The 18,484-nt window shown below is 35.1% G+C and overlaps 4 protein-coding genes across 7 annotated transcripts; 2 read left to right on the plus strand and 2 right to left on the minus strand.

The window, feature by feature from the left end:
- The first annotated feature begins 2,462 nt into the window (after positions 1-2,462).
- On the plus strand, positions 2,463-3,956 carry LOC113499518 (pseudouridine-5'-phosphatase-like). The gene is made up of 4 exons (XM_026880027.1): positions 2,463-2,639; positions 2,724-2,942; positions 3,143-3,375; positions 3,493-3,956. The coding sequence occupies exons 1-4, from the start codon at positions 2,585-2,587 to the stop codon at positions 3,670-3,672; spliced, it is 687 nt and encodes a 228-aa protein (XP_026735828.1). The 5' UTR covers positions 2,463-2,584; the 3' UTR covers positions 3,673-3,956.
- On the minus strand, positions 3,952-7,556 carry LOC113499519 (probable pseudouridine-5'-phosphatase). 3 transcript variants are annotated; one of them, XM_026880029.1, is made up of 4 exons: positions 7,225-7,556; positions 5,453-5,671; positions 4,695-4,927; positions 3,952-4,328 (listed from the first exon to the last, which is right to left on the minus strand). In XM_026880029.1, the coding sequence occupies exons 1-4, from the start codon at positions 7,277-7,279 to the stop codon at positions 4,152-4,154; spliced, it is 684 nt and encodes a 227-aa protein (XP_026735830.1). In that variant the 5' UTR covers positions 7,280-7,556; the 3' UTR covers positions 3,952-4,151. The 3 variants fall into 3 exon arrangements, with proteins under 3 accessions (XP_026735830.1, XP_026735831.1, XP_026735829.1); XM_026880030.1 differs by lacking the exon at positions 7,225-7,556 and adding an exon at positions 5,739-5,929; XM_026880028.1 differs by lacking the exons at positions 3,952-4,328; positions 4,695-4,927; positions 5,453-5,671 and adding exons at positions 5,796-6,351; positions 6,545-6,777; positions 6,863-7,081 and having other exon boundaries at positions 7,225-7,547.
- Positions 7,557-8,226: 670 nt separating this feature from the next.
- Positions 8,227-16,700, plus strand: LOC113499514 (myosin-11-like). Of its 2 annotated transcripts, none has more exons than XM_026880019.1 (19): positions 8,227-8,594; positions 8,730-8,838; positions 9,065-9,277; positions 9,530-9,603; positions 9,810-9,954; positions 10,262-10,419; positions 10,838-10,887; positions 11,019-11,085; positions 11,165-11,383; positions 11,546-11,681; positions 11,757-11,862; positions 12,006-12,207; positions 12,514-12,693; positions 13,008-13,272; positions 13,472-13,582; positions 13,851-14,053; positions 14,730-15,305; positions 15,442-15,612; positions 15,998-16,700. In XM_026880019.1, the coding sequence occupies exons 1-19, from the start codon at positions 8,475-8,477 to the stop codon at positions 16,079-16,081; spliced, it is 3,189 nt and encodes a 1,062-aa protein (XP_026735820.1). In that variant the 5' UTR covers positions 8,227-8,474; the 3' UTR covers positions 16,082-16,700. The 2 variants fall into 2 exon arrangements, with proteins under 2 accessions (XP_026735820.1, XP_026735819.1); XM_026880018.1 differs by having other exon boundaries at positions 8,228-8,594; positions 12,006-12,228.
- On the minus strand, positions 16,693-18,473 carry LOC113499517 (aminomethyltransferase, mitochondrial). The gene has a single exon (XM_026880026.1). The coding sequence runs from the start codon at positions 17,944-17,946 to the stop codon at positions 16,714-16,716; it is 1,233 nt and encodes a 410-aa protein (XP_026735827.1). The 5' UTR covers positions 17,947-18,473; the 3' UTR covers positions 16,693-16,713.
- Between the last annotated feature and the right edge of the window lie 11 nt (positions 18,474-18,484).

The raw sequence follows: 18,484 nt of genomic DNA on the forward strand, positions 1-18,484 counted from the left end.
AAGTAGTATTATTCATACCTATTCCACTTCATATTTAGGTACACGAATGTACGCACGTCCTTCATTAGAATATCAAAAGCCAAGTACAAACTCGTAAAAAGGAGGGTAGAGCCGATTCCTTACTACATAATAGCAGTTTAAAAATGATACACTGTAAAAATATTTTGATTGCCTATATTTAAGACAGCCTTAAAAAAAATAGTTTTCTCTAGAACTTCAGACCTATTACCTGGACTTCAGCCCTTCAAGCCAGTCAGTTAGCCATGCACTCTACATTTTGCGAGTTTCGGTAATTTGTTCCTCTGTCAAAGGTTTTGTGCTTGTTTTATGTTTTTCATTACATTCAAATTCAAAAATCTTTATTCGAATAAAAAAAAATGAATTGAAAAGGAGCGCTGACGGGGCGGAAGGACCTACTCCTTGACCGTTTTGTCTTCTACCGTACCCATAAAGTCTGGGAACAAATTCACGTCAGATCCATAGTATTTTTTTATTAATTGGTTTAATAGGACAGTTAAAATCAACTTAGCAATAAGTAAAATACGATTTTTTTTACTAGAGTAGTACAAAATGCTACTTTTACGGTTTCTTACCCAAGGGGTAAAAAGGGAGACTAATACTGAGGCTTCGCTGTCCATACATACGTCCATGACCAGGCTGTATCACATGACCCGTGATAGGTAGACAGATGAAATTTTCACAGATGATGTCGGTATTTCTACTGCCGCTTGAGCAACGTATTACGGCCATTACGGGTGGCAAGTACATTTATTTGTCACTCGACCGATTTCTTTAGCCTACTTGAGTCCGACTTAAACGGTTTGATTATTTACTGGGCACAGGATAACGCCTTCAATAAACAAAAAAAAACTTTAAGAAAGGCGTTTAAAAATTTGTAGCGCGCGATATAACAATAGGTATTTCCTGTTTCAGTCGTAGTTCACATGTTGTTTACGAATTAATTTATATTGTGTTTGCAATAATAACCTGGCCTATTGGTTGAAAATAAACTTAAAATCGAATTCTAATAGCTGTAAATTTTATAGCTTAGGGTTAGTTCTCACATTTACACGTCATTACAACAATTTTAAATCTTAGCTACGTTCTCAGTAATTTACAGGCAAAAGAGGGGGCAGCCCAGACCCTAGCTCTCTATTGCGCGAAAAATCTAGTTATGCTGTGACAAGTGTGGAGGTTTCAACCAAAGCTGTGCGTGGAAATTGTGTCGTACGAGGATGTGTAGCGGAGCTGGTAAATTCGCATTAATGTTCGATGCCAAAAGAAAATTGTACATCCCTCTAATGTTACCCCTCGCTTTCTTCAGCATATGTAAGAACTTAGCGCCCCTGAGCAGATCCAACAAAGCTGTGCTAAAGCTGTAGAAGTTTATATAGAACCTAATTATTAGTTTTACAAAATTTGTTGAATCATCAGCTTGCTATAGATTTTGTGTTGTTAAAAACTACCACTACATAACGAAGAGCTACTGATCCAATGCTTACATGTCATGCATGATTGATTGAACTAATACAAGATTAGCAAATAACCGCGCTTCCTATCTGCACATTCTACTGCTGACACCATTTGTAGAGCGGTTACCGTAAAGTCTTAATGTATACTCTATACTAATATATAAAGCTGAAGATTTTGTTTGTTTGTTTGTTTGTTTGAACGCGCTAATCTCAGAAACTACTGGCTCAAATTGAAAAAATATTTTTTGTTTTGAATAGACCATACATCGAGGAAGGCTATACTATCGCTGCGACTAATAGGAGCGAAGATAAAATGAAAAATGTGAAAAAAAACAGAGCAGGTATAAATCATAACTTATATCTTCTAACCACGCGGACGAAGTCGCGGGCAACAGCTAGTGTAGATAATATAGCAAAGCTTCTATGTTATAGTTATAGCTGTTACTCGTCATCATGTATGGGCGTTATGCGTGATGTGATTACTGAGCAAATGAGCATTCTTATCGTGGGCCCATTACAACGATAATTTGTACTTACATTTAAAAAAACAACCGTTGGCATTTTCTAGCTGTCTGCGACGTTGTTTATCAAAAAAAGTTAAAGTTAGTTAAATGAGGGTAGTGGCGACAACGAAAGTACTTTTATCGTAATAGATAAATAACTGCTATTGCCAAGTGTGCGTCATAAATAACTTATTACATTTTACATAGGCAAGCTAAACTTATTTGCAAGAGTTAGTTTTAGGAAGTTCTTTTTTATTCTATATACAAATTTGACCATAACTTAGCTTAGCAAAATAGCAGAGTTAAATAACTATCGCCCGTTTGGAGCAAGTAAGTTGGTTCATTTCTAATATTCATTATATTTTATTTTTAATAAGGAATATTTCAGAATAACGAATAGCATTTTTAATTTACTTGCCCTGTAGGTACTCTAATTACAATTTTTAATGTCACTGTCATGTTGTGAGACAACTGAGACAAGTGTCAATGTCAAAATAGTTACATAAATACTTCAGAGCGCAAGTGTTCACTGTATTACACATTTTTTAAATAAATTGATGAATACGACAATATTACCTAACACTAAATAAATATTTCGTTACCAAAAAGATGCAATATAAAAATGTAACCCACGTGTTGTTTGATTTAGACGGATTACTATTGGGTAAGTTCGATCGCTATTTTATTTCAGAATTGTAATAATAAATATAACTTGCTTTAATTTTGAACTATTAATTTTAACTTTCAGATTCTGAAATACTGTACACTGAAACGTTTACTACAGTATGCGCTAAATACGGGAAAACATTTACGTGGGAAATAAAGGCAAGTCTACTGGGATTTCAAGGTCATGAATGTGCTGAAAAAATTGTGAAAGAACTGGATTTACCCATAACGAAGGATGAATTCCAGAAGGAGTGTTGCGAATTATACGAGGTACTGTTCCCTAATGTGCAGCTAATGCCAGGTAAAATAATATTGATAAACATAATGTAATGCATGATGAGTGTTATGTGCCTACAGGTATTCAGCCTCAAATAATTTTCTTTTAACAAACTGTAGAATATACTTTAGCTATGTTTCACCACTATTAGATATTTATAACACTCCTGAACTATTCATAGAATAGAATATTTGAATATGTTAAAACCTTCTTCTTTTTTGCAGGAGCAAGGAGGTTAGTAGAACACTTATACAAGAAGGGTGTTCCCATAGCTCTGGCCACTAGCTCTAATAAGGACAGTGTTGACAAGAAAATGAAAAATCATAGTGACCTGCTTGGGATGTTCCACCACCTCACTATGGGCTCATCTGATCCAGAAGTCACTAAAGGCAAACCTGATCCAGCAATATTCCTTGTCTGTGCTTCAAGGTTTCCTGACAAACCAAAACCGGAAGATGTGAGTTAACTGCTATTGGCATGAGTACCTCTATTCCTAACTAGTCTAAAAAATTATACCTAACTAGGTAGATTAAGTTTAAATTGTTTAAAAAGTTAAACATCTACTTTTTTCCAGTGCCTTGTTTTTGAAGATGCAGTAAATGGTATAAAGGCAGCCAATGCTGCCAACATGCAAGTTGTGGCGGTACCAGATCCACGCATTGATCCTGAACAGTTAAAAACAGCAACATTAGTCTTAGAATCTTTAGACCAATTCAAGCCGGAGTTATTTGGTCTTCCTGCCTTTGACAACTAAAAGTTGTGAAAACATTGGTGCTTGTATTAAGCAAGATGTCAATTGGAATCTGTACTTAATACTTGTAAATTGTAATATACTTGGGATAAAATGACATGTAAACTTGGTGTAACTATAGTACAATACTACTGCAGTTAATTTACTCAACTGTGCCTTGTAGATCTGTCACAACAGCACCAAAGGCAAAGTCTTATAAATAAAGTATTATAAAACAGTTACATAACAAAGTTATGTATACATTTCCATAAATCTAGTCATATTTAAATAAACAAAACTATAACACCTCTAATGTGTTTTATTAACCCACAACAAAAACAGTCTAAATATCAAAGTACTTAGATCACAATTTACGTTATTATAAATAAAATAAGGCACAACAACAGCTTCACTTAGAAAACTACTTAAAAAAATATAATTACATCACAAATATATTTTGTAATAAATAACAGATACCAACTTAAAACTAACATTGCTAATTTCTATTTGTAAGGAGGTAATCCAAATAGTTCTGGTTTAAAGTCCTCAACTGAGTCCAGTACGAGTGTGGCTTCGGTGGTGAGCGAGCGGTCGAGGCGCGGGTCGGGGACCATGACTACCTGCATACCGGCCGCACGAGCAGCTTTCACTCCATTCACTGAGTCCTCAAACACCAAACACTGAAAATGACATAGATGTATTTGAAACGTGATTATTTTCTCCAATATTTTCGGGTTCATCTGTCTCTGTACGGTTAAATTATTTCAACGAAGCCAAACCAAGGTTTTTTTAAAAACAGGGCTAAGAAGTTACCACTAACTGCACAACTTCATTAAGTCGGCCGATTTACTGTGAATGAATATAATTGTTTAAGGCATAGGGACTTGCTGTAGTAGTTCGAAACTGGCAAGTGCAATTGGAGAGACATTCGCATCGCGCTACTTAATAACTAACGTTTTTAAAATGTGTAGCAAAGGTCTTTAACTGTAGCTGATATTAGCAGAACCCTTACATATTTATGTTTAAAACTTAAAAACTTAACATGCCTGATCGGGAGAGGGTTTCTCAGGAAACTTGTTGGCAGCCACGAAGAATATGTCCGGAAAAGGCTTGCCACGCTTCACGTCAGGGTCAGAGGATCCCCAAGTCTTATATGGAAACAGATCAAACAATTCCTGATGGTGAACAGCTTTTAGTTCATAGGATTCTTTGCTACTACTAGTAGCCAATCCTATCCCAATATTGTTTTCATGCAGATGACGTATCAGTTTTTCGACTCCTGTAAGTAATAGGAAAAAGAAAAAATATTAATTTAATTACATTAAAAAAACAGTCGGAACAAGCACATACCAGCAAACATATTCTTTACTAATAAATAGGTAAAGTTAATAATGTACAGGTAATCATTGGATCCGATATTGATTTGTTTTTATCTACAGTAAGCCGCATTATTCGCGAGTATCATATTGTAATGTTTTATGTTCCGGGAAATACTTCCAACGAAGTTGGCACGGATAAGGTAGGTAGTTATAGTCCAATAAGACTCTTGTTAGAATTGTCATGTAACTAAATCTTGTCAGGAAACTTAGATAACCAATCTATTTAAAATTGAAATTATCAATATACATACCTTTAGTCAAACATTGTTTAGAATAAGTTTCATTGATTGAGTATCTAGATGTCAAAAGACAATCATTACCCATGCTGTTTACCAAAGGTCGACCAACGTAACAAAACAGTAAATTATGTAATCATTAAGTATTACTTCACATGCATTTGATCCTGAGTATTTGTAGGAACTGACCTGGTAAAATTTTGCAATCAGGGAAAGATTTCTCGAAAATGGCGCGTGTCTCAGCCAAAAACTCCTCAACCGTGAGTGGTAAATCTAACTCATTGATAATAGTTCCAGCAAACTCTTTACTCTGCTGACCCATTATCTTGGTCTTCAATTCAAATGTAAACACCTTGCCATAACGAGATGCTACATCCTGAAATCCTACCATATACAAATCCTCTGTATCTGGAAAAAATGTGTTTATTAGATTTCCAGTGAGTTATAATCAACATTATTAGAAGTTAAAACTTACTTAGCAATAATCCATCCATATCAAACAAAACATGTGTCACAGGTTTTAACATTTTATTTAAAATATTCACAAATACATAAACTACTGCTCTTAATTAAAATTTCCGTGATCAGTTGTTTAGATTAATTCCCAAGTGCCATGAGGTTCTTATCTGTATTGATAATTATTATGTAATCATGCAAAATATACCTACATAAGTAGTATGTTTAAGTTTCTACATTTATACATCATACTTATGTTTACTCATTGCCCTAACATGTCTGCTTTAGGAAAGTTAATTTAATATAATAGTAAAGTTTGATTCTCTATCTTGCACAGAAATATAATATTATTACAAATATAAGTATACGTTAATGAGGTAGGCATGTCCCATTAAAAACAAATATGATGTAAAAAATTGTTCACAACTGTCATGTACAATATTGTTTGTTCACTATGAAGTGAATGGTGGTAAACCAAAGAGTTCAGGTTTAAAGTCTACAAGTGAACTGAGAACTAATGTAGCTTCAGCTGTTGCACTCTTTTCAATGCGAGGGTCAGGAACCATCACTACTTGCATACCAGCTGCCTTGGCAGCTTTTACTCCATTCACAGCATCCTCAAAGACAAGACACTAAAAATATGAAACTTCATTATAGAAAAGTTTTCACACATGTCCTTTATAGAAATGAAAACTATAAATATCTCGATACACTACAGTTTTATTTTTTCATACCCTGAATTCACTCAACATAATCCTGTGGCAACACCAAACCATTTTTATCTCAGGATTGTATAGTTTTTAATAAATGAAATTAACCATATACCTGTTCTGGCTTGGGTTTATCTGGGAACCTGCTAGCAGCAACAAGGAAGACATCAGGATAGGGCTTCCCTCTTTTCACTTCTGGATCAGAAGAGCCAAGAGTCTTGTATTTGAAAAGGTCAAATAGTTCTTTATGATGCGTTATTTTCAATTCATAGGACTCTTTACTTGAACTTGTTGCAAGCGCCATTGGAACGTTATGTTTGTGAAAATGCTCTATTAAATTCTTTGCACCTATAAAATTATCATTTTTATAATACAATTTTGAAGGAGACTTCGAAGTTCTAAGCTTCAAAATATATCTTGTATTAATATTTACCTGGCATGAGTTGTGAATTGGGGAATAATACTGCAAATTGTTTTTTACTTTCCTCAATCATCTCTTCAACACTCAAAGGCAGGTTGTGAGTCGATATAAGGACTTTTGCTGATTCATGAGATTGTAGACCCATAAGCTTTTGTTTTAACTCAAATGTGTATTCTTTTCCATAGCGGGACAAAATATTTTGTATTGCCGCTGTGTATAGAACTTCTGAATCTAGAGTCATAAAACAAGACATGCCTACCTCAGAACTTAAAGTAATAATTATATTATATGAAATAATAAAATATGTGATTGACCAAAAAAATTAACAACAAATAAAAATAACAAATATGTACATGTTACGTCTAAAAACTTACTCAATATTAATCCATCCATATCAAAGAGAACATGACTTACTTTCCGAAAGGTCATTTTTTTTTGTTTTTTTATCGAAAATATTTTGAAATTGTATAACCTTTCTTGCAAATAATTTGCAGCGCCGACTGAGCTGAGAGCCACGAAAATTTGTAAAACTTATCACCTGTCACTCAAACCTTACATCAAAAGATGTAATTGGTCGTTTTAGTCATTACAGGTGCTGTATGAACCAATCGTGAACCGTAATTTCGGCTTTTCGACAGAAACTCTCTGAATCAGCGTATAAATAAACTTGTCAATATTAATCAAAACGTGTCAAAAGTTGTCAAAAGTTCATAACTGCTGTCATGTAAGTGAGTTAAAGTGAGAGGGAAAAGAACTTAGATGAAGATATCTATGGAAAAGAAAGAGAATACCATTCATTCAGTATTCACCCTTAACATCTGTGGCTAAGTAAAGGTGTAGCCTCATGGAATCGCTCCTCTACAGCGACAAATATGGTCACTTGACCTTTTTAAATTTCCCGCCACTCGAAGAGTGGCCGCTTTATGCAGTCGCTGGTCGCTCGTTTGCAGCGATGATTCAACTCAACATTTTCAGCTTTGTCACTACATTTCCTGAAACAGTATTTATCGCTTTCTCATGAAACCGCACCATTAAGAAATGTTGACGGCATAAGCTGACTCAAATATTTAACCCCCTAAGTATAACTTAAGAGTCCTAAATATTTCATATCTATCATTATAATTATTTTTAAATATGTATGCCCTCATCGTCAAAATTTAATTTCAACTACTGATTAACTTACTGACAGTTTCTCGCTGTTCCTGCTGGATTTAAAGGGGGATACACCACACCGGTGCACCACACGGATTTAAGTGTTCAGTAAGGATTGCAATACACGATTTTGTTTTATTAAATACGATATATTTGAAACCCAAAATTTTAGTAAAAAAAACCTTTTGATGCTATCGCATCGTAGAAAATGTTGTCTCAAGGAAATGGCAACATTACAAAACGATTTTCAAAAACTTGTTTTGGTTTGGTTAATTTTATGTCAGGAGAAAAAGCTATATAGTAAAACTTTACACTACACGAACGATAACAACAATCGTTTCGAAATATTTACGTAGTACAAAGGTAGTAACGAATTTAATGTTATTATTCATCAAAGAAGACCAATTGATAAGTAGATGAGTCGTTGCTGAAAGTTACATAGCCTCGTATTGAGACGCTTTTATAATTTAATATGGATGGTCCTGGAATGAGTTTGTTTCAAGGCGCTGCAAGTATCCACCTAAACAATAGTGCTCAAGACAGACTAGAAGAGCAGGAGGAGCTTGAAGATCAAAAGCGACGGAATGAGGAGGTAATAACAATCTTTACTATGTTTCTGTCAGATTTTGTAAACACGTAAATAAACAGATTTTTATTGCTTACCTGATTTAAATTCGAATGACATTAAAGATTACAGTACTATCAACAAGTTACTTTTTGTTTGTAGCTTAAACATAAGTTGGCCAATGCCTTTGATGACCTGTTGGATGATGATGAGGCCAGTTCTGTCAACAGTAGCGGGAACTACACACTGGATCCAGCTCAGAGTAACGGAAGTAAGTGAATTTACCTACATTCTTGTTTTAGATAAAATAATTTAAAAACTTATCTGCGAGATACAAAAATTATTATAATTTAAAGTTTGCTATCTTGTTTAACAAAACTTTTAGACATAAATGAAACTGTTTACCTACTGAAACAAATCCTATTATTATTATTATATTAACTAATTTCGCTGATATATTTCTACCAGACTAATGTTGTTACTTATGAATTTCACAGTTCCACAAACAAGAACTGGCTTACCACCAACATATGTGGAGTCTCTCAATCATTTGAAAGAGAACCAGCATTGCTCAGACTCCCCTAAGTACTGTGAAACTCCAAAGAACCATACAGCTCATTTGAGACACCAAGAAGATGCATTGAAAACACAGTTCAGCCCTTATGGTGCTGGTGATGGGCAAAATCATTATTTTCAGCAAGATTATCGAGGTAATATTTTATCTTCTAAACACCCTGTATCATCTGATACATTTCGAACTATAGATGCAGCTATATCCATTTTCATGTATTGTTTTACTAAAGATTGATCAAGTATATATATATCTGGAATTATGAAGCAGAAAAACATTTTGTAGTAGTTAATTTCCTATTAGAACCAAGTTATTTCAAATTGATCCGTGGTGTAGTGTTCATAAATTATCAGTTCAATAGTACAATCTTAATTTGTATTTATTTTTTCAGGTCATGTGAATGGTATAAATAATTGTGACAGACAAGAATTTATGAATAATGAACAACTGAAAGTCATGTATGATGTAAGTAACAACTATTCCCATATTTTAAATTCTGTGAATAATTTTTAAGTATTTGAACAAAGCTTTTAGAAAAACATAAAATAGGGATAATAGATACAAATGTATTGTTTTTAGTTACTGCCAGATCTTTTCTGGACTATATTTTAAAAACTGCATTCAGAATTATCATTTTCACTTGATGTTTCATGTTCATAATGTACCAACAGATTCGCGTAAAAGAGTGCACACAGCTGGCTGGTCAGATGCAGAAGTTGGATACAGAGATTGACAGCCTCAGAGCGCGTCTCGCCGGCGCCATTAACGACAGAGACAAGGCAGAACTATCACTGCAGGAAGCTCATCACTTGCTTGGTACCGTAAAGATTAACTTCAGACTGTTAAACAATAGAAGAACTTAGCAGTATAAGCCTTTAGATAATTCATATCCATTTTTTTACTTAATGGGACAACAGCAAGTTAATGAATATGATTGTATCCTGTTGTTTTTTTTGACTACCAGTAATAATTTAGTATTCATTTTTTAAATTAATGCTATAGTGAATTATACACTTTAAAAATACTAGATAAATGCTAAAACTACAAAATGAGGTAACTACACTGCAAGTATAAGAATGTCAGTTAAAATTGAATTTTACAAACTACTATTATCAATTTGTAGCATCAAGCAAGCACAAGTTGCTTGAGCTGGAGCAGCAGATAGCCAATCTGACAGAGAAGCTGTTGGAAAGCGACCAGGAGAAGGAACAGCTGAAACTGGAGCTGCGGTCTGCAAACATCAGTTTGCAGGATGTACAGCAAAGACTACACACCCTACAGGTATACATTGTTAAATGTTTCAGTCTATACAAAAAAGTACTGCCATTGTTTGTTGCCAAAGATTATTCGAAGGTAATAAATGTGTTACGACTTTACACGTTAAAGTATCGGAGATGTTTTCGCGGTGACTGTGTCATTTATCGAGGCAAATCGAGACCTTGATGTACATTATGGAACGCAATAAATAATTGAGTATTGAGTATATATGATATACTTGCTTACATCGTGCTTGTATGGGTGTTTGTCGAATAGATGGCGAAATGAGTCGAGAACATCATATTTATTATGCCTCTTAATCATTAAATATCTTAGATAAAGTTACAGTCATTGTTTTTCTTCCAACAATAGCTGTTTTGTTCTTGAATAATTCAATCTGCATTAAAAAAATTATCTAAGTCATCGTATTTGCTACTTGCAGGTCGCTCACACACATGATACTGATGCCATATTTCGAGAACAGCAAGATAGGTAAGGATAAGTAATAATAATTAGTAATTAAAAAATAATTGAAGTTTTATGATATTGTGGGTGTTTCACCACATTTATCGGTATTGATAACCTGTTATAAGTTTCTAACAAAAAACTCTTTTTCTTTCAAGGCATCGAGAAGAAATGGAAAGATTACAAAATGATTTGTCCAAAGCTAAGAGTAGACTAGACGAAAAAGTAAGTTGCGAAATAATTTGTTTCCCGCTTAAGCAAATAAATGTTAGTAAACAAAAGTAATGTAATGTTTCAAATTTAGGAAAATGAGGTTAAAATACTAGAGCGACGTTGTATGGAGAAGGATCGAGAGAAAAGCGACATATTAATAGAAAAGGGGGCGACTATAAACCGCCTCGCTAGCGAGTTGGAGGCGGCGCAGAGCAGGCTCGGTAACGGTGAGACCACGAGGTTGAAGGAAAAAGTGTCGCAGTTGACCACAGAGAGGAATGCTGCCAGAGAACAGGTCAAAGAGTTGGGGGTCAGTGTTACTACATTTAAATCTTGTTATGTCTTACTATTGCTATGGGAGACAAAGTGTTAAATCTTGTGCTTTTGTAGCATGCCAAACTTTTTACACGGTTTACTGTTAAATATTGATGTGCTTGTAGAATGTGGTTAACAAAATCGCTTATTGTTACAGTCAAAGCTGGAATTAACTGCGCACGAATTAGTCCTATACAGGAATAAACTGACTGCCAGTCAAAAAGAGTATGAGAATTGGCGAACAACACTACATCAAATACTTATAGAGGCTTTACCTGAAAATACCTATATAGGTACGATTTCTATACACTTTGAGTATATATTAGTTTTCCTATTTTTCCGTATTTTATGCTAATTTTCCATTTTAGGAGAACCTCCTTCACCAGGAAAGTTAGCAACACTAAAAGAAGTTCTAAGTCGCTACAAACTACAGATGCAAAAGTTATCATCATTACAAGAAGAAATTAATAAAAGGTACATTGCGTTTTTTTATTTAACCTAGTACGCACTTGCCTTATTCTCTTTTAGCATTTATTGCTCAATACGTAAATAAGAAAACATTAAACAATTACGATAGTTAAAAAATATTATGCTAATGCCGTATGTCAAATTTACAGGGATAAAAAAATAGAACTGCATCGGAAACAAGAATCAGAACTTCGTAGCAAACTCGAAGAACAGAAAGGGCTGGAAATGCAGCTGAACTCTCGCATGGCGGTGTTACAGAACAAGTTGGAACTGCTGGGCAGTAACTCCGACAGTGAACTGCTGGAGAGCTACAAACAACAGAATGAAAGTCTGCAGGCAGAGCTTGAGGAGGTCAGGAGTGAACTTAAAAATGTAAGACTATACTGTATGTAGGGGCTTGTGTAATGTACTAAATAGTTTGCCTTTAATCAGTCGCTAGCCGACACTGAGCCAGTCTGTGCTTATATGAGCAAGTAGTAACTAAATAATTATTTGTAAAGCTGCCACATTTATATATAGCTCCAGTGATCTTACTAATTATATCACACCGTTTTCAACCACAGCAATCATAAAAGAAAACTTTGTTATGAACCATGAAATACACAATTTTTTTAAAAGAAAATAACTATTTAAAAACGATGCTTTTTATTATTGTAGCTGGATCTCAAATACACGCAATTAGAATTAGATTACGAGAAACTAAAGACAGAAAAAGGAAGCCGGGCTTCCATAGTACAAGAGGCGAACGCAGACTTATTGCGCGAACTAGAGCGATATAGCGGGCAGCTCAAAGACACACTCAAAGAGAATGGGGAACTAAAGACACTGTATTTACAGGTATGCTATTTTGTTTAAACTAATTGCTGTAAATTAATTCTTTTTTAAGTTTATTTTTTCTATATTTTTTCGTATAAGTCCTATGTTGAATCTACCTTACAAATGTTTGCTGAAACATTCTATCCTATTTATGAAATGTATAGTCAAGATGCTTACAACATTTTATTTGCTTAAGCAAAGATACATTTATTAATGAATAGTTATTTTACTTCGTTATTATAGTAAGTCGTAGTCGAGTTTTAAGTCGACATATAATATAAACCAAAGAAAAATAAATAATTAATCATTCACAACCTATTTACAAATAATTCCAGGCTTGCAGTTCTCGAGACTCAGTATCAAGAGAACTGAAAGATATGCAATCAAAAATACAAAAAGAAAAGGAACTTTATAAATCGCAAGAAAAAGATTACGTCGAGCGATTGGAGAAGCAGAAACAGCAGATGGAGAAGCTGACGGCGGACTTGAGTAGTTCGAAGGAAGAGTTAGAGAGAGCAAACAAGAGAATATCGGAGTTGCAGAAAGAGTTTACTAACAAACAGAGGGAGTTCACGGAAAAACTAGATAAATACTTAGAAGGTATGATTGTTGCTCGAGTAAAATTGTTAAACACCCTGTATATACTTTAAGAATATATCAACTACTATGTATTGTGGATTGATCCATGTACTAACATTAAAAGGTATCTGATATTGAGGTACAAGTACACGTAGAGAGAGTCTCAAAGACCTATGTCTGTGTTAAGCATTGTGACTTAAAAATTTCGTTTTATTTGCAGATGAAAAGTGTGCAATGCGAAAAGACAGGGAGCCTTGTACGCAGTGCGAGAAGCATGTTAAACATATCAAATACTTGGATGACCAACTCGGCAAGTGCACTATTAAAATAGGTAATAGAGTTTTTATGCTTTTGGAATTTGCTTAATCGAATGGCAGGATCGTCATACAATACGTGTGAAAATTATTCCAATAGATTTAAAGTTTATTTTCGCGTTACAAATCTCCGCTGAACATCTCCCAGTATTGTCAGACTCTGTCTTAGGGAATGTAATTTGAATATGTGTGAAACTCCGCGACACACAGATAAAATTCTTAAACGGGAGTCGTTTTTTTAGCATCAACAAGTACTAATGTAAATACTTTTTTCTTACCGAGCAGCATCACAAGAGAGCAACGACGCTCTGATGCAAGAGCTGAAGGGCAAGGCGGAGTTCTTCCAGCAGTACATCCTGGAGCGGTTCAACAAGCTGCAGGAGCAGCGCAGCGTGGCCACCAACACGGAGCCGGCCCCGGACCCCGCCGAGCCGCACTCCAGCATCGAGCAGCTCGTGCAGACCTGCGACGACGCCATGGCGGCCAAGGTCTGCGTCTAAAGATTGTTTTGTGTGTAGTCTGTGTTTTCCCCTATTTCATTCTCAAAACCTCTGATTAAAAGGTCTAAAATTTCAGGATGCTTTCTACTGTTATGAAAAGATAAACCGATAAAATCACTTTTAAGTTTGTAGGAGATGAAATATATATATACACGGTGATTTTTTAGTCGTCTTACAAAAGGATCCCAGTTCATGTATCCGACGTAAAATACCCCTAGGCGCGATTATTTTTTTTCATCATCAACTAAGATAATAAGTACATAGAAAAATAAAACAAGAGAAATCTGAAAATACTCTTAAAAATGATCAAAACGCCACCGCCCGCGCCCCTCACCATTGTTACAAGGCTTGGACCGCGCTCGCAACAGAGCTGTGTTTCTAAAAAACTACGAATTGTATCATAATATTGAATAAAAATTGCATTTTAAATTTATTCAAATCTCATAAATACCTATTTTTTTATCATGAACGTGTTCTAGTCAGGGCTGCTTTTGTAAGACGACTAAAAAATCACGGTGTATATACTGAACTTCAAATTGTTAAATTGTCGTTTGTTTTGTGTTTGCTAATTTTACTTACTGACAGATCTCTCGTTTTAAACCAATTGAAATGTTTCCCCTGAAAAAAAATTAAAACAATTATTTATAGAGTATATTTATTACAGACTGCATTAATGATGAAGGAGAAAGTGATACGTGATCAAATAGCAGAGAAGTTCACGTTAGAAATGAAAACCGTGGAAATGAATTGCGCTCGACGAATCAAAGAGATTGAAAACGAACACATAGAGACCGTTACCAAGCTAAAAGAGCTCTTAGAAAGGAAAGCCAAGGAGGTCGATGCATTGAAAGAGTTTATATTGGCCGAAAGAGCAAAAGTGACGCAAATACTTGAGGCAAAGGAAAACGAGATATCGGAACTAATAAAGGAACATAACGCGTTGCAAGTTGAATGTCAGAAAGCGAAGGATAGTGTGGTAGACTGGAAACAGAAAGCTGAGAGGTACAAAGAACGGGCGTCGCGTCTGGGCTCCTTAGAGGATGTGCTCAAACATGAGAGAGAAGATTGGAAACAAAGGAATAGTTCCTCGACAAAAGAATGTCTGGCTATGAAGGCGAAGGCGTCCGAATTGCAATCCAAACTAGCTCAACTAGAGCAGAAGTATGAAAAACTTCAGGCTGAACAAAAAGCTATTTACGACAAGTACAAAAATGCTAAGAAAACCATATATACTTATAAGGTAACTTTATATTTAATGTATCAATGGAGGCTAAGCTTTACTCTGATAGGTTTGCTCTGATTAGTTCTAATAGACTACTGACCAAAAGTCGGTGTCTTATTTAATGGATTTCTTTTAATAATTTCAACTTTTTTAGGATTATGTTACGAAAAAAGACGCTCATGTGAACAATGAAATGAACAGGATTCAAGATGAGTACAGGAAAATATTCTTAAAGCTACAGTCTCAGTTGAACTACCACATAAACTGCAGGCTGCAGGAGGAGAGGAAAGGAAAGCAGGCGCAAGGATACTCCCAGCAAACTGATGTAAGTAGCTATACTGCTTCAACATAGTATATTTGTATGCTTAGTCAAATAACACTACCTCGTGCGTTATATCATCGATCACCTGTTGATTATATTGTCTGTTGAGTATACCACGGCTCCAATTCCGCTTCTTACTTAATTGAATTTCCGTTCATTCATCGGCCGCCATTGTATTTAGCAGAATCGGACCCGATTTCATTTTCAAATTATCTGGGCAAAAATATGCATATACAATATTGTAAAAGTTTAAATAGTACTTGTGCATAATTAAAATTGAATATGGACTAAGGAATTAACTCTTTCGATAATTGTTAATCTACCAACTACATACTCATAGTGTATTGTTATTGCAAATTCTTATATCTTGTATTTATCATATTTTCAGTATACGGATAGAATAAACAAACTCAACGATGATTTTACACGACTGACGCAATCCAACTTTATGGACGGACCAGACATGAAGTGACAAATGCAGGCAGATATCAACTTTACAATTGTTTGTGTAGAAAACATTACAAGTTCCCAGTTTATGTACTTATAGTAGAAATGAAAGCAATGTTCAAGTATTATTAAAAACTATGTATTATAAGGATGCAAGGCATATTTCTCAGGGAGAACTGATATGTAACATTAAGACTGCGTAAAAAGTATGACAATCGCTCAAGCCCCAATGTAGAGATATCATAGATTATTATTTTCAATATAAATTTTGATAACCAGATCATTCCATTAACCTTTTAGTGAATTGTTCCTGTGATAGTTAAGTACATTGTAGTTTAATGGAAAGTAACAGTATTACTCAGTAAAGTGCAAAAGTTTTCACATTCCTCGTGACATGTCCAGTGTTGCTTACGACAGAGCGGGCAGTAGGCCTAGATTAGATGTTGTAATGGCCTTATACTATGAAGACAGAATTGTTATATTTTAATGTTAATTTCCAAGTTATGTATTAAATAATAATAGAATTTTGAATTGTTTTGTATGCCCTCAAAAGTAGGATTAGTAATGAATAATAAATATTTTTATGTTAAAACCATTATGTCTGTTATGTAAAAAGTTGTGTAAATAAAAGTATCATTTCGTAAGTTACTGTTTACTTTATTTTTTGACGTAATATTTCGCAGGTACGAACGGCATTTTAGCAACAACACAAGGAACGTCCTTTCCTCTAATGTTCACTAATAGTTCCGTTCCAGACTTCTTCAGCGTCTCTGATACGTAGCCCATAGCAACATTTCCACCTAGCGATGGCGCTGGGCAACCGCTAGTAATAGCACCCACAGTTTCAGAAGTTTTCGAGTCTTTCAAGACAGCGCCCTTTCTTGCCGGAGGGCCCGTTTCCATGCGAATACCCACTCGCCGTTTCGTTACACCTTCTTTTATTTGACGCAAGATAATGGAAGATCCCGGGAAATTGTCTTCTGCCCGCCTTCGCTTAGCTATCAGCCAAGTTAAATTAGCTTCTACAGGCGACACACTTTCATCGATGTCGTTGCCGTAAAGGCACAAACCGGCTTCTAACCGCAAAGAGTCTCGAGCACCGAGTCCTGCAAGTTTCACATCGTCAAACTGTAGTAACGCTTCTGTTACTTCTTCGGCCCTTTCCGCTGGTATCGATATTTCAACACCATCTTCACCGGTGTATCCGCAACGTGTAACTCGACAAACAACGCCTGCTACTTTTCCCAGAGTAGATGTCATGAACATTAGGTCATTGATCGGAATATCGGTAACATTTTGGAGAACTGAAGCTGCTTTAGGACCCTGAAGGGCAATAAGAGCTCTCTCACTAGTATTAAAGAATTGAACGTGAACGTCCTTGCCCTTTTTCCTAAATAGTTCTGACGTTTCTTTCATGTGCTGCTTATCTACCGCAAGCCGACCAGCGTTTGAAACTACATATAAATTTTCATCATTTACTTTAGTTACAATCAAGTCGTCTATTATTCCTCCCTTTTCATTCAAGAATACTGTGAGGGAGCTACTTCCATTTTTCATCCCTTTTAAATCTACCGGGCACAATGTCTCAAACCAAGAGAGACAATCCTTGCCACGTACGTTTGTTTGTAACATATGAGAGACGTCGAATATAGAGGCACTTTTTCTTGTAAACAAGTGAGATTCTGATAGACTTAAATCAGAGTATTGCACTGGTAACAGGAAACCTGCGAAATCGACCACTTTACCTCCATATTTGTTGTGCAAATTGTATAAAGGTGTCTTCGTTGCTTTAGATTCATCACTGTACCATCGTAACGTTGCCGGCACTATTTGCTTAGGAGTTAGAAATCTTGGAACGATCAAAGCTTTCGTACGTGATATAGAACACATTGTCACGGTTTCAACTCTTTCAATTATATGATTACTCCATCAGCCTAACTCGATCTTATCAGTAACTCATAAGAAAAGGTCATTGGTCAATCGGTAACAAAGTTCTGATAAGTAAATGATGTTTACGTTCTACCGATGGTGGGGTAAGTAATTATGTTGGGAAGCTCTAGTACATTGAACAACAAATACGATAACAAAAGATCGGTAGGCGTATGCTGCAATAGACCAACAATCCTCCTATTTTTCCTTACTACCTACCTTAGTACTCAAAAAGGCCTATTCTAAATAGGTAGGTTTCAATTAATAAATACTCATCTTCATTGCAGTTGTTTCGCTTAACGACTTGAACAATAATAAGCTTAATCAGTAATAATTAAATGTCTACTTTATGAAAAATATGCTTTGTGTGTTATGTACTTAACATGTTCAAAATTTTAGGCAAATTGTACTACTAAGTATGAATAAATGTTTTCTGTGGTTTTCTATTTCAGTTGTGACCTTGTGTTGTTATTTGTACTTCACTGCATTAGTCTCATCT

This window comes from Trichoplusia ni, chromosome 12, assembly GCF_003590095.1.
Source record: "Trichoplusia ni isolate ovarian cell line Hi5 chromosome 12, tn1, whole genome shotgun sequence".
NCBI classification, from domain to species: domain Eukaryota; kingdom Metazoa; phylum Arthropoda; class Insecta; order Lepidoptera; family Noctuidae; genus Trichoplusia; species Trichoplusia ni.